The 13,968-nt window shown below is 49.6% G+C and overlaps 5 protein-coding genes across 5 annotated transcripts; 4 read left to right on the forward strand and 1 right to left on the reverse strand.

Annotated features, from left to right (window-relative positions):
• The first annotated feature begins 772 nt into the window (after window positions 1–772).
• Window positions 773–2,504, forward strand: BKA67DRAFT_31899 (uncharacterized protein). The gene is made up of 3 exons (XM_046096173.1): window positions 773–1,239; window positions 1,293–2,066; window positions 2,118–2,504. Exons 1-3 carry the CDS (start codon window positions 937–939, stop codon window positions 2,370–2,372), a joined length of 1,332 nt encoding a protein of 443 aa, XP_045964021.1. The 5' UTR covers window positions 773–936; the 3' UTR covers window positions 2,373–2,504.
• BKA67DRAFT_546123 (uncharacterized protein) lies at window positions 2,044–3,483 on the forward strand. The gene is made up of 3 exons (XM_046101368.1): window positions 2,044–2,519; window positions 2,678–2,696; window positions 2,754–3,483. The coding sequence occupies exons 1-3, from the start codon at window positions 2,430–2,432 to the stop codon at window positions 3,413–3,415; spliced, it is 771 nt and encodes a 256-aa protein (XP_045964022.1). The 5' UTR covers window positions 2,044–2,429; the 3' UTR covers window positions 3,416–3,483.
• Window positions 3,484–3,489: 6 nt separating this feature from the next.
• On the reverse strand, window positions 3,490–4,752 carry BKA67DRAFT_546127 (short chain dehydrogenase). Its single transcript, XM_046101369.1, has 3 exons — window positions 4,694–4,752; window positions 3,917–4,636; window positions 3,490–3,852 (listed from the first exon to the last, which is right to left on the reverse strand). Exons 2-3 carry the CDS (start codon window positions 4,484–4,486, stop codon window positions 3,538–3,540), a joined length of 885 nt encoding a protein of 294 aa, XP_045964023.1. The 5' UTR covers window positions 4,487–4,636; window positions 4,694–4,752; the 3' UTR covers window positions 3,490–3,537.
• An 871-nt stretch (window positions 4,753–5,623) lies between these two features.
• Window positions 5,624–8,511, forward strand: BKA67DRAFT_546134 (Oligosaccharyl transferase STT3 subunit-domain-containing protein). Its single transcript, XM_046101370.1, has 5 exons — window positions 5,624–5,957; window positions 6,052–6,075; window positions 6,155–6,829; window positions 6,879–8,043; window positions 8,098–8,511. The coding sequence occupies exons 1-5, from the start codon at window positions 5,813–5,815 to the stop codon at window positions 8,366–8,368; spliced, it is 2,280 nt and encodes a 759-aa protein (XP_045964024.1). The 5' UTR covers window positions 5,624–5,812; the 3' UTR covers window positions 8,369–8,511.
• A 324-nt stretch (window positions 8,512–8,835) lies between these two features.
• On the forward strand, window positions 8,836–13,580 carry BKA67DRAFT_530020 (uncharacterized protein; the record flags this gene model as incomplete). Its single annotated transcript, XM_046099172.1, has 7 exons — window positions 8,836–8,838; window positions 9,051–9,188; window positions 9,431–10,819; window positions 10,873–12,495; window positions 12,718–12,931; window positions 13,043–13,156; window positions 13,216–13,580. 7 exons carry the CDS (start codon window positions 8,836–8,838, stop codon window positions 13,578–13,580), a joined length of 3,846 nt encoding a protein of 1,281 aa, XP_045964025.1.
• Between the last annotated feature and the right edge of the window lie 388 nt (window positions 13,581–13,968).

Here is a 13,968-nt window from a genome sequence, read left to right on the forward strand (position 1 = left end):
CTTCTTCGATCTGTGGTTGCGCTTGGGACAGCCCCAACATCTTGGCTGATACATGCCAGGCAGTCGGGGTTCCTAGCCGGCATCTCCCCAGATCATTCTTTTCTTCCCCATATGGGGTTGATGGAGTAGTGAGAATAACTGTATGTGTCTCCAAGGATTATCTCGACTAGGGGTGCCCCACTTAATGTCGGCAGATCTCCGAATTGAGCCATTTGCGCTTCGGACTTCCTGGAATACAAGAGTAGTAGTCGCAAGCGACAATTGAGATACAGGCAAAAACTTCGATATCAACACGATTTGTTTGCTGTTCAAACAATGGGGGCGTAAGAATTAACGCATTCCCGAGCTTATAGCAAATCGGTTATACACTACCATAACACGAGATAAGAACAAACCACCGAAATTCAGCGGAAAATTTAGAACAACAGAGGTGAATTTGGTTCTGCACCAATTCTTGCGCCCCTGCTTGTCATCAAACTCAACAAATTCTACATGAATGAGAAGCGCAAGTCCACCACGAATAGGTCTGCCGACCAATGACATTCAGTCTTCTGCTGGAGTTGCACAGCTCAGTAGCATACCTCTATAACTATAAATTCAAGTAGAGTGAGAGTTTCTCGATTTCTTCAATGAGAAAATAGTGTAGGCCAGCACTTATTTGATGTGCCTAGTAAGGATTTAGACGAGCGTTCTCGATGGCGGTTAACAGCCATGGCATCGTTTCAGTCGTGAGCATACGAGTCAGGTCTGCAGATCAATCACTATAGCCGTCGCTTATACAGCGGGGGCGGCCAAGTCGCTTGTGTCCACCCCAGGTCTTCTGTGCGCTTCAACCTGCCTGCGAGATTCCTCTCTCCATTTTGTACAAGCAATCGTCAACCCGCCTATTGGCCTAACTGCCATATGATAGCAGTATGGTGAACGCCACTGGTCGTGATGCACAGTCCAGGCGCGTGCGAACGCGGACCGGCTGCTGGAATTGCAAACGCAGGCGCAAGAAATGTAAGCGCTGTCAAACCTCATGAACTGTTTTGGAAAGGATTTGTTAATCATCAACGCGGAGTTCGGTCAGGTGACGAACATCGTCCTGCTTGTACAGCGTGTACACGAAATGGCGAGATCTGCGACCGCGGTGTGAAGTTGGTGTTTCGCCCTGAGAATGTGGAGTCAGTTTCTATTGATCACCCATCAATGCAGCAACAATGCATGTCGGACCCGCGGCTTCACAAGGAGTTTGATGTAAGCGACTGAGCGTTTATATATCATCATTGGATTGTAACGAATCGTATCAGATCATCGACGTAACTGCTGAGGTCACCCGGGATTATTGGAATAATGATTCTGATATTCCCAATAGCCCTAGCATCGCCAATTCAGCCAGCCGAATCACTACCCAAACCCCGCGGAGAGACAGAGAAAATCAATGGAATCTTCTCAATACGGAAACTAGTCATGTTTCACTACGTGAGAATGATAGAGAACTGACCGAGTCCAATGTCGAAGATTCAGTCGTCCTTGATAGAGCAAATCCAATTGTGTATTCTCCTCATGGGCGGCATCTACAAAGCGATACAGGTAGCGGTATATCGCCAGGAACGTTCGAAACTCTGAAGTCTGTGGCTGCAGGCCTTCTCAATCTGGGGCGTTCATTACCCGTCTCAGAAGTCACTAATATAGCCGAAGCTCAGGTTTATTTAGGGAATGCGCCGCTCCCAGTGACAATCAGCCATGACCTAAGCACAAATAGTTCGACCACGGAGGATATTCAACAAGATGGCGTCTTCGTGCCTGGCTCTGCGTATTTTGAGGCCCATTCTGCTCTTCGAAACCATACGTTTCACGCAGCTAGGTCTTGCTTCCCAACACGAGGTGGTACACCGAGAGAATCAAGTGTTGATGACGATTGGAACCACCCTAATGCCCGTACTTTCCCTGTGTATCCCTCCAATACACTTGTTATTGGTGGTGGAGAAGGACTTTCCGTACCTGGAGCTCCCTTCGATGGGTTGACACCACAAGAAGAACATGAATTATGGAGAAATTGGGTAGATGAAATTGCACCTTGGGTAAGTGTACTTATATGATCTCTAGCTTGGTTCTCACTAAAAGCGATATAGCTCGACAAGTTTGACAATCGTCGCCACTTTGGACACTTTCTGCCAACGTTGGCCCAGGAACATTCACATTTACGTTTTGCCATGCTTGCTCTTTCTGCTCGGCAGCTGGAGAGGAAACATCCGGAGCGATCTCTAAAGAGTCTAGATCTATATCAAGAAGCCATTCATCAACTCGTTCCGCAATTACAGACCATATCGACAACTGTAGTAACATCTTGCGTGGTCCTTTGTGTTTTAGAGATGATGAGCTGTTAGTGCGAGTATTCCAAAGTCGTGAAAACGCTCTTGACATTCTCTTTAGGTGCCCCTGAGATGTGGAGACAACATCTTGACGGTTGTGCCAGCTTGATTGAGTCGTCAGGTATCAATGGATTATCCGGTGGCTCGGAGCAAGCGGTTTTCGTAAGTGCTTTCCGAGGTCATTTTCTATTCGTCGTGGTATATTCTCGAGGCGTGTAGTGGCGAAAGTGGTATTGTATATTCCAGATAAAATATTTTTTCTCCCAAAGCACCACATCATCTAACATTACAGAAGTCATTGCTGACTTTGTATAATCCAGTGGTGTTTTGCACGAATGGGTTGGTCAGCGTGTTTCCTTGAGAAGACCCTGATTGATAGCTGACAACGTATGGTAGATCTGTGTGGTGCTTTGATTTCAGATGAGCGTACCATTATTCCAATCAAGAGGTGGTTGCCAAGCCCAACCCTCACGATCAATGTCGCATCCATCTCTACAAACTTCGGCTACGATATGTACGCCAACTACGTTGTTCATCTTTGTGCTCAAGTCATGGATCTATTCATAAGTGATTTGGGGAGTCTCGAGTATACTCAAAAGTGGACTGAGATGTTCACCGAAATTTGTGAGTGGTACATCCACCGCCCTCCGGAGATGCACCCAGTTTTAGACACTTGTCCGGCTGGGATTGATTTTACTCGTCCGTTTCCAATCTTGCTCTTTTCCAATTCTTCTGCGATATCTGGGAACCAATTGTATCATACAGCCTCCCTTCTGCTATTACAAAAGCAGCCACCAGGAGCCAGGTTGCCGCAGGGAACTCGGTCGATGCTCTGGCACGCACGAAGGATATGTGCTATTTCCATTTCAAACACACACCACGGGTGCTGGACAAACTGTATACAGCCTTTGTGGATAGCGGGACGCGTGATGTCACATCCTGCTGAGCACCGGGCGATCATAGACACCTACGAGCTGGTCGAAAGGGAAACTGGCTGGGGCGCAAAATGGAGGGCGGATGACTTACAGGCCTTCTGGGGAGATTTGAGCGGCGACTAGTTCGCCATACAGCTACCCATTCATTACATGAGAGAAATTTCCACATGAAACAGGACATCAAGGTGATATGAAAATTTTCTAAATGTAATCTCAAAATCGATTATTGATATGACGCTATAAAGCTATGCAGATGCACAGTGGCCACCGTCGATTCTAAGGTCGCTCCCCGTCATGAATGAGCTACCTGGGGATAACAGAAATACTGCACCTGCCTTAAAATCCTCCGGAGCCCCAAGACGATTCAACAATGCCCCAGCCATCCATATCTTCTCTAAATCAGGGTCTTCGGCGAGGAGCATATCGGTCATTGCGGTTCTAATGTATCCTGGAGAAAGGGTGTTCACCCGAATGCCATGGTGGCCCCATTCTTGTGCAACAGAGCGGCATAGTTGGTGTACCGCAGCCTTGCTTGTGTTATAGGCGGAGCATGTCAAGCCCTGTGAACAATCCTCAGGTCAATCCAGGGTTCATATGGAAATGGTCGAAGAAGCGAGTACCTACTCGATTGGCGACTTCCCCAGACATGGACGCTATCATGACAATGCTGCCTTTTACACCATTCTTAATCAAGATTTTTGCTGTGTGTTTCGCGGTGAGGAAAGTTCCGGTAACGTTCACGGAGAGGATACGATCAAAATCGGTCTTCGGGTAATCGACAGCAGGTATTCGCTGCTGGATGCCAGCACAAGCGATGGTTCCGTAGAACTGTGCGCCCACAGCTTCTGCTTCGACTTCCACTTCGTCCAAGACTTTGGAAAGTTTCTCCTCATCCGTGATGTCAACCCTCCGATAGCTCAGCTTCAGATTGGACTGTCTAGATGTCTTCTGGATCGTGCTCCATTCGTCCGCAGCTGGATCTGTGAGAATGTCGAGACAAGCAACGTTGCCGCCAGCCTCAAGGACTGCGGCTGCTAGTGTTATACCTAAGCCACGACCAGCACCGGTGATTGCTATAGTCTTTCCACTCAGCGAGAACAAAGCCGTGTGAGAGGCATTAGCGGATGTCAGCTTCGACTCCGGGACCTTGGCTGGCAATTCGAAATCGGGAAGAATGCCGGTCACGTCAGGCATTGTGAGAGAAATTGAATTTAACTGTATAGTATACCAAAGGTTCGTTTGTCACCAGGAATCAACAGATAATCATGCAAGAACTCTAAACAAATAAACCTGAGTTATCGATGTGGGACCAGGTTAAGAGAACGATGGCATGAAGAGGAGAAACTATTATGTCCACCAGCTAAGCTTGGCATCTGCTGTCTCATCATCATGGTGACTTACACTTAGGTGATGTTGGCGAGAACGGCACTTGAGTTGCGCCCACCCAATATTATGGGGGTATGGGTCCCGCAATGCTCAGAGGCGTAAGTCGAATCGCTTGCCTCCAAACGCTCTTTGTGTTGAGGTTGGCAACCTGGCGACCGACTAACTAGACACGCATTGCATTAGCCGATCTTTTCTACACGGCTTCCCAGTGCGCAGAAGATCGTCTTGGTTCGCCAGGTTTGGCATCAACGTCAGTGATAAGTTCATACAAATCGTAGCATGCGATATTACCACCAAAATGGAGCGAGAGACGTGTTAACAGCTCAAAGAAAAGTTCCGGTCGAATACCAACCTTACAGTACACTATGTGTGGATCCGTAGGTACTGGAACATCATACTCACAACGACTCCTCATTTATCCGATGAAGCAAAAGTCCTCAAACACAGGATGGTATAGCCCGTACCTTGATCAAGTTCCCTAAACGAAGCCAGACGTTGCCACAAGTTCATGATCATGGCTGGGCTTCCAGCACACATCCGCTTCGCTCAAGCAACGAGCGTGGAGATGGGAAAAGGAGAGGCGAGTGGACGCGCGCTAATTGGTGACTACAGAGTTCACAATCTGTTTCGCAGAGGTGCAACTCTCGAACAGCTCATTGGCATGCATTCTACCGCGATGTGAATCTCGACGATTGTGTGAACTTTCACGTCTCTTGCCAGGTGTCAATGAAAATGTCAAGATCAATGGCAATGTCGGGCGATGGCACGGAATATGTAGAACCGAATCACAAGCTCTCTCCCCCACTTGGAGAATCACACCTCGGGCGGGTGCAGGTGCGGCGCTAGTGCCGGAGACCCCTGTTAGTTGCTGGTAGCCGCGTGGAAGGCGTGGAAGGGGGAAGGGACCTCAATTCTCAATTGGGACTGGAGCTCGATTGGATTGCTGCCAAGACCCAAAGCCAGTCTGTCCTTTCGGTGGCTGCCACTGCCACTGCTACTGGTAACTTATTGCTGTTGCTACTGCTGCTGCCACCTCCCAAAAAAGCATCCGCCGTTTGCCATCATCGAGGTTTCATGCTCACCAAACCTCCATAACTCACCCTCTCGTGAAGACAAGAGACTACAGCAGCGACAATGGCAGTCGCGGCAGAGTCACCTTCACCTTTCCAGGTCCTTGCTGGTCTGGGCCAAAATACGAGCACCAAGACTCTGCTACGAGTCCTCATTCTCGGCTTGATCGCAGCAGCCGCTGTAGCTAGTCGTCTATTCTCAGTCATTCGTAAGTTCCCCCTTTCGATTGACGAGGCCACACTGCCTCTCGTCGTGCCGCCCCAGCCTCGCAAGTAACCGCCCGCTAACTCCAGACGTCACAGGTTTCGAAAGCATCATCCACGAATGTATGATGCCCCAGAGCTCCTACACGCTCTCCCCACCACGTAATCCCGCACCCGCGATGCGAATGCTAACACATATCAGTCGATCCTTGGTTCAACTTCAGAGCTACCAAATATCTCGTCGCAAATGGTTTCTACAACTTCTGGGATTGGTTCGATGACCGAACCTGGCATCCGCTGGGACGGGTTACTGGCGGTACCTTGTATCCTGGCCTCATGGTCACCAGTGGTGCCATCTACCACCTGCTTCGACTCTTGACCATCCCCGTCGACATCCGGAACATCTGTGTTCTTCTCGCTCCGGCTTGCTCGGGTTTGACGGCATACGCGGCTTACCTTCTCACCAACGAGATGACCACGTCACCCTCGGCCGGTCTCTTGGCTGCCGTTTTCATGGGCATTGCACCCGGTTATATCTCTCGATCCGTCGCCGGCTCCTACGATAACGAGGCCATTGCCATCTTCCTCCTTGTCTTCACCTTCTTCCTCTGGATCAAGGCCCTGAAGCTTGGCTCCGTCATGTGGGGTGCGCTGTGCGCTCTCTTCTATGGATACATGGTTGCCTCCTGGGGCGGTTACGCCTTCATCACTTGCTTGGTCCCTCTGCACTCGTTCGTCTTGATCTGCATGGGTCGATACAGCAGCAGACTCTACGTCGCTTACACCACTTGGTACGCCCTGGGTGTCATTGCTGCCATGCAGATTCCTTTCGTTGGATTCCTGCCTGTTCAGACCAGTGAGCACATGCCGGCTTTGGGTAAGTTTTCTCGGCTGTGGTGGTATGCGTGTTCGCTAATATGGATCAGGTGTCTTTGGTTTCCTTCAGCTTGTGGCCTTTCTCAACTACGTCAAGGGTGCACTTCCCAGCCGTCAGTACCAGACCTTTATGTATGTGGGAGCGGGTGGAATCTTCGCTGTTGGTCTTCTCGGGCTTGTCGCCCTGACCTCCGCCGGCTACATCGCCCCCTGGTCCGGTCGATTTTACTCTCTTTGGGATACTGGTTATGCCAAGATTCATATCCCGATCATCGCATCCGTATCTGAGCATCAGCCCACCGCCTGGCCTGCTTTCTTCTTCGATCTCAACATGCTCATCTGGTTGTTCCCAGCCGGTGTCTACCTCTGCTTCCAGAAGCTTGAAGATCAACACGTCTTCGTTGTCGTGTATGCTGCCTTTGGAAGCTACTTCGCTGGAGTCATGGTCCGATTGATGCTTACTCTCACCCCTATCGTCTGTGTTGCAGCCGCCATGGCTGTCTCCCAACTGCTCGACACTTACTTGGTAACAAAGTCTCCCGAGCCTGTTGAGCAAGCTTCCGAGGATGCTGCCGATGCGCCCGCCAAGAAGACCAAGGAGACCAAGGAGACCAAGGGCGGTCTGCGTATCACGACCACTCCGTACATTGGCATCTACGGTGTCGCTTCCAAGGCTGTTGTGGCTATCGCCACGACCGTCTACTTGCTGCTTTTCGTTCTTCACTGTACTTGGGTTACATCCAACGCGTACTCTAGTCCCTCTGTTGTTCTTGCTAGCAAGATGCCCGACGGTAGCCAGCATATCATTGATGACTACCGTGAGGCTTACCAGTGGCTTCGCCAGAACACCAAGGAGGACGCCAAGATCATGTCGTGGTGGGATTATGGCTATCAAATTGGTGGCATGGCTGACCGTCCTACTTTGGTCGACAACAACACCTGGAACAACACTCACATCGCTACTGTTGGCAAAGCCATGAGCTCTCGTGAGGAGGTCAGCTATCCCATCATGCGCCAGCATGAAGTTGATTATGTCTTGGTTGTCTTTGGAGGTCTCCTCGGCTACTCTGGAGACGATATCAACAAGTTCCTCTGGATGGTCCGTATCGCAGAAGGTATCTGGCCCGATGAGGTGAAGGAGCGCGACTTCTTCACTGCGCGTGGCGAATACCGTGTCGATGGTGAGGCTACTGAGACCATGAAGAACAGCTTGATGTAAGTTTCCTACTGGTCTTCTGAGCCAGTCTTCGGATAACTAACATTTACTAGGTACAAGATGTCCTACTACAACTACAACTCGCTCTTCCCTCCCGGACAGGCTACGGACCGCGTCCGAGGTGCAAAACTTCCAGATGTGGGCCCAGTCCTCAACACTGTTGAAGAGGCCTTCACCAGTGAGAACTGGATCATCCGTATCTACAAGGTCAAGGACCTTGACAACGTTGGTCGTGACCATGCCGCTGCCTCATCATTTGAGAGGGGCCACAAGAAGAAGAAGGCCACCAAGAAGCGAGGCCCTAGGGTCTTGAGAGTAGATTAGCTCTGTCAGTGATGTTTGATAGACGACTTAAGCCAATTATTCCGGCGAGTTCTTAGATCTTGAAATTATGGCTGGGAAAAGCCAACTGGTAGGCATGTATGTGTAGCAAAAAGCTCTGTGAAATATATTTTCTTGCATGACAAGTCTGTGCCTTCCCTGTGCCACAATGGTAGTGCTACTATGGTGAATCTTGCCAGCACCAGGAACTCCAGAGCACATGAGCTTTGATTGTTTCCTGGGGTGAAAGGTGAACCGGCTTCTTCAGTGTTATGTTAATGTTCAGCACTGCTGGGCAATTGGTTAGTATTGACTGTTTTGATGACTGCATGTGCCTCGATTGTTTTGCTGCTCCTGCAATTACTCGAGTAGATAATCGATGCAAAGCTTCACATCGGCCATCCCACTATTTCTTTCTGAGTTGTTCAAAAAGCATCCAGGGCCACTCGTTTACAACTTTGATCTTCACCATGGTCAGTTGCTTGGCTTTTCATTCTTTGATCACAGCTTCACCCAACATCCCACCACCACTTTTCACCTCTTTGTGGTTCAGCATTGCATCTCTGAGTCTCTCTCTGATGAGCTCATGTCATAAGAGCTTTCAATTTTCGCAATTATAGTTTTGCATGGATATTTTTCCAACTGCTTTACTCGAGCATTTGTCCACAGGTCACACTGTAACAAGATTTCAACATCAAGTTTGGGCGAACAACCATCCATTCCACCAAAAACTTCGATTGCGAAAACTGGTCACAACGTTCAATCTCGCGTGGAAGTTTTGACGAGTGATGTGGAGGTCAAAAAAGACCCGACAGGGCAACGGGTAAGATATCTGAATTCCTTACGCGCAGTGTTTCTTTCTTGTCGTGGTTTATCAACTGGATCGCACCTTCAGCAGGTCAATCACCATCAGCCATCTAATCTCCCGGTAGAGTCTAAGCTTTCGAACACAAACGGTTGGCCTTGATTGATGCTAGGCCTCACTTCAAATATTGACATAAGATTTGCAGGATGGTAGAGGCGTCGCTAATTTTAAATAGGAGCAATGGCTCTCTCTCTATCCAGCCTCTTCTTGGTGATGATAGACTCTATCTCCCTGACAGCGAACTTTACCTCACGACCACCAGGTCTGGCAAACCAGCCATTGCCCGCTGTAAGAATCATGATATCCTACGTCATCATGGTTTCGATCTTTTGGGACAGAGCTTCGGTATTCCATCACGCGCTGACTTCGAACGGGGCCGGCGTCCGACTATCGTCGTTCCAAAACAAAGATCAAGATCAGCTTACAGCGTTCCCGCTCCTCGAGTGATCGAAATCGGCTCGGATGACGAAGAAGGAAACACCGCATCAAAGGTCGAACATATTGATGATTGCGTCGACCAAAGCTCTTCTGGGTCATCGTCCCGCTCTACCACTACTCTGAAAGGTATTTTGCGTTCGCCCAGAGCTGTAGTCGAACAGGAGCCTCTACAAACCGCTTCTCCTCCACTGATTCAACCGACCCATAGGATCAGACGACGCCGCTGCTCATTCTCGCACCCGCCGCCTATCGAGCGGTCGAGATTTGCCGTATGCGACTCCGAAGATGACGGCTTCCCTGTAGAGTATAATGTGCCACTAGACTCGCCAGGTGCCTTCTATACACCGCTAGCCTCTCCGCATCACCATGTCATTACCGGTACCATGCCCAATTACCATCAGCCCGTTACAGCGAGCCAACTCCCCTCCGTGGCCTGGCATAGTGGTCCCAGTAGTCATCCTCCGAGTTCCGCTTCGAGCAACCTCTCCAGTAACGTACTGCCCCAACAGACACAGCCTTTCGGTATTCAATACCAAAATGTACTGGGATTTGGTACTTTACAGCCAGCTCCAATGGGTTCGATACCACATATGCAGCAGCAAACAACAGCTTCTATACTATACCCTCAACCCGGATTCATCCCACCTCCACCTCCGTTGCCACCTGGTACAATACCACTCAATACTCAGCCTGCAACGGGGAATATCGGGACTGTTCATGTCATGGCCAACGAGGAAGAGCGCATCAAGAATCATTTCGAATCTGTTGTCAAGCCCCAACTCGCTAGTAACCATAAACAACGCAAGAAACCAAAAGAGCAGGCTCCAGAAGACGAGCAGCCGCAGGCTAGTGTCGAAAAGTACAAAGAAGGTATGAAAAAACTGGAGCAGGAAGCACCACCAGGCACTGGAATACCAGCCAGTCAAGAGATGCTGAAAGACCTACCACCGAAGGTTTCTTCCGACAGATTGATGGCGTACACTCATGTTTGCGCTGGATGCGGAAAGACAAGATCTCAAGGTTATCATATGACGCACCTTTTGAATAAAGGGGAAAAGCCCGAGGCCGATTACTGTCGTCGATGCATTGTCAATGCCGAGTACACAGACTCTGAAGCAATAGAAAGTCCCCCTGAGAAGAAGATCCTCATGGTAAGCTATCAATCCTGGAATGAGACCTATATTGTGTACTGACTCCCTGCAAGACGCCTGGAATTTCTGTCAAAGACAACAGCCACGGGTTGCGCACGCCTACCAGCACTGCCGAGGCTGACAAGAGTGGCCATCGAAAGATATCACATAGGAAACGCAGTAGTCGGGGCAGTCTCTTGAAAACTGTCTCCTCAATTCTGTCCAGTGGTAGCCGTAGTAGACGTGCCGTTTCGCTTTCGAGTCCTGAAGAGGCAAGTTCCCGAGGCTCGTCTCGTACGGGGGCACCCAGAGTCCACCGGCCAGACCCGACTTCGTCTAAGGCAAGATCAAACAGAATATCCCAACAGCGATCGTCACTTTCCAAGGCTTCTGCCGAGAGGTTCAAGCCGTCGGCTTCACTTCAAGCAACCCAGATGACTGTTAACCCCACTGATAATTCCCAAGGCGGAAACCACAGCCAACGAGAGTTGCATCGTCCTCGATCACCTACAAGAAGGACACGAGCTGCGCCAAACCCATATTCAAATACCATGTCGCGACTAAAGATACCCAACTCATCACATTCTCGGGTGCCTAACTTCTCATATAAGTCAAGCCCCCTCGTACCATCGACTAAAAACGTGCAAGAAGGAGCATCTGGGCATTTAGACCCCTGGTACCGGCAATCGCTCGCTCATACTGAGGCTTCAGAGACCGAGGCGTACGCCGGAAACTCAGAAGCTAATAAGTCCCATTGTAACAACCACGGTACCACTTCTTCTGGAAATATATTGCCTTCTGATCAGCCTGGTGGTCAGATTGGCCATGGTTTCAAGACCGCAGGCTCCTATCCAGGACCTGAATCAGCCTTAGTTGAGCGGGCGGATTCTGTTGACCATCTCTTAGAACAGGCAAATGTTCAAAGCAGTCCAAATAGATCCCATGTTTCACAGAATCATGGTGGGTGGGATTCACTTGGCATCTTCAACAAAGCCCCCGACTTGAAGAAGCCCTTAGACGATCATGGTGGTGACACTTGGAATGATGTACCCATCGATATTGGTGAAAGTGGACACAATAGTCGCCACTCTGAAGCTGGTAGCGGTGACTCCAGTAAGGGGTACAGTAATTCACCTAGTTATGAAGGACAAGACCTTTTCGACCAGGCTCCCAATTCCAATGACCCACTCGGACAATCATCTGTGAGAGAAGCTACCGGTTTTGGGAACGCTTCTCTGCTCGGAGACACAAGTAGCCGAAGCAACATCGGTATTCCGGACCCGGGCAGTAGGAAGTCAAGAAAGAGGCCCGATCAGAAGTCAGACCACCAATGCGCTGGAACTTTTGACCAAGTACCCAACCTCAGAAACGTCTTTGATCATCCACAAGCAGGAGGAGCCGCCCAAAACCATGACAACCTCAAAATTGGCGGTAGCTGGCGTGAGAGCGGAAGCCACGGTTCGTCCAGAAGAGAGGTTAGCAATGAGGCCACCTTGCATGAAGCAACCGGGACATTTAACCGAAATCCCAACTTCAGCGATATTTTCAAGCGTCCACAGCCAGATGGCGGTGGGTTTAGCAAGGCAAAGCTTGAGCCTTGTGATAGTCCCTATCGTAGCCAACATTCTGGCTCGTCCGGACAAAAGTCTGATACGAAGACTCGCAGCCACGCTATAAGCACCCTAAAAATGGCTCAGGTATCTATAGATGCCTATAACATACCGCTTCCCGGTTCAAATGATACTCGGTACAGCAGCAACTTCCCCAATGCGTCCGGATTGAAGTCTAGCACGAAGGATGGTGCCAAATGTTTCGCCTCTTTCAGCAGCCAATCCGATCACGTTGCTTTCCAGGACGTACCGCTTGACCAGCGACCGTCCCCTACAGCTCCGACGACAGGCAATGCTTTTTGTTCCTAGGACGAACGAGGCATCGAGTCGGAGCCTGAGCTATCGCCAGATAAAGATGCATTTGACTCGTTGCCGGCCACACCCCTTGATACTACTTGGGGAAACGAGTTTGAGCCTCGCCCGTACGTCCAAAACGACTCATGGGAATACAATCAAAGTCACTTCGAGCAACAAGCCGAACAAATGGTAGAGCAGATGGTCGAAGATGAACTCATGCACGCCGGTAAGCACTCCGGTCTCTTCGGTTTGGGTTCGTTGAATGGCTCTGCAACCTCGACGTACCCGACTGTGTCTAGTTATCTTAGCCATCTGACTGCAAGTCTCATTTCCATAGAATCATGTGCTTCGGATGAGGAACGGACCGACGGGAACGCGCGTTATCAACTTTCAAATGAGTCGGAAAATGAGGGCTCAACCGCGTTTGACAAGGATGACATCAAACAGCTCGGTAAGTAACATTCTCATGGTTTGGAAGGCGGAATCGAATCTTGCTAATTATCTCACCAGAGTTTTTGAGCCATGAGCGGCCGCAATCCCGGAGAAGTTCAAATAAGAGCCACTCCAGGAGTTCTCGCGATCACTCCCAGCTATCATCAAAACATTATTCTCATACAGAGGCTTATGCGAAGAGTACAAGAAGCCATGCTTCTTCAAGGAATAACATGTATGAGTATCCCGAAGACAACAACCGGTCAACCGTTTCGAACAAGTCATCGTTCGACTTTCTTCCTCCAGCGGAGGGATCTTCTGTCCTCGCCCACACTGGGCATTCAGGGGACAACATCGCAAAGCTCGGCACATTGCACGATAACACCTCGACTACATCTTCGACTCGGCCGCTTCGCCGCCGCATTCGCCGTTTTGGTTTATGATCATGCTTTTGATGGACTAAATCATGCTTCGCCATGCTGCTTTTCTGTGTTGCATTTAATTGCGCGTTTCTGCGAACTACCCTAGCAACAAAGGCAACCACTGATGCTTCAATCAAAAAAGTATCACGTCACCAAACTGTGCGCTGAAGTGGCCGTTATGAGCATTGACGGCGAGCTGACCGATATGAAGCTGACACAAAGATGCCCTGAACGTATTGCACAGCGTGGTCGTTTCAAGAAAACTCATTTACCGGTTGGCCTAACACTTGCTCGTTAGATTACTAGCAACTTGGCATTTTTCTTTTGTTACATTTTGTTGAGTTTTTCTTTTTTGGACTGAAACAGGTCCGCTCTTATTACTTAACCCAACGGAAAGGGATGCTTCGGA

The sequence above is a fragment of the Truncatella angustata genome, assembly GCF_020726525.1.
Source record: "Truncatella angustata strain MPI-SDFR-AT-0073 chromosome Unknown BKA67scaffold_1, whole genome shotgun sequence".
Lineage (NCBI taxonomy): Eukaryota > Fungi > Ascomycota > Sordariomycetes > Amphisphaeriales > Sporocadaceae > Truncatella > Truncatella angustata.

Coding starts and splice junctions, on each gene's coding strand:
- BKA67DRAFT_546127 (XM_046101369.1), bottom strand. CDS start 4,486: ATGCCTGACGTGACCGGCATTCTTCCCGATTTCGAATTGCCAGCCAAG. Junction 3,853..3,916: donor CTGGGGAAGTCGCCAATCGA/GTAGGTACTCGC, acceptor GATTGTTCACAG/GGCTTGACATGCTCCGCCTA.
- BKA67DRAFT_31899 (XM_046096173.1), top strand. CDS start 937: ATGCACAGTCCAGGCGCGTGCGAACGCGGACCGGCTGCTGGAATTGCA. Junction 1,240..1,292: donor GGCTTCACAAGGAGTTTGAT/GTAAGCGACTGA, acceptor GAATCGTATCAG/ATCATCGACGTAACTGCTGA. Junction 2,067..2,117: donor TAGATGAAATTGCACCTTGG/GTAAGTGTACTT, acceptor AAAGCGATATAG/CTCGACAAGTTTGACAATCG.
- BKA67DRAFT_546123 (XM_046101368.1), top strand. CDS start 2,430: ATGTGGAGACAACATCTTGACGGTTGTGCCAGCTTGATTGAGTCGTCA.
- BKA67DRAFT_546134 (XM_046101370.1), top strand. CDS start 5,813: ATGGCAGTCGCGGCAGAGTCACCTTCACCTTTCCAGGTCCTTGCTGGT. Junction 5,958..6,051: donor TCGTCTATTCTCAGTCATTC/GTAAGTTCCCCC, acceptor CAGACGTCACAG/GTTTCGAAAGCATCATCCAC. Junction 6,076..6,154: donor CGAAAGCATCATCCACGAAT/GTATGATGCCCC, acceptor AACACATATCAG/TCGATCCTTGGTTCAACTTC.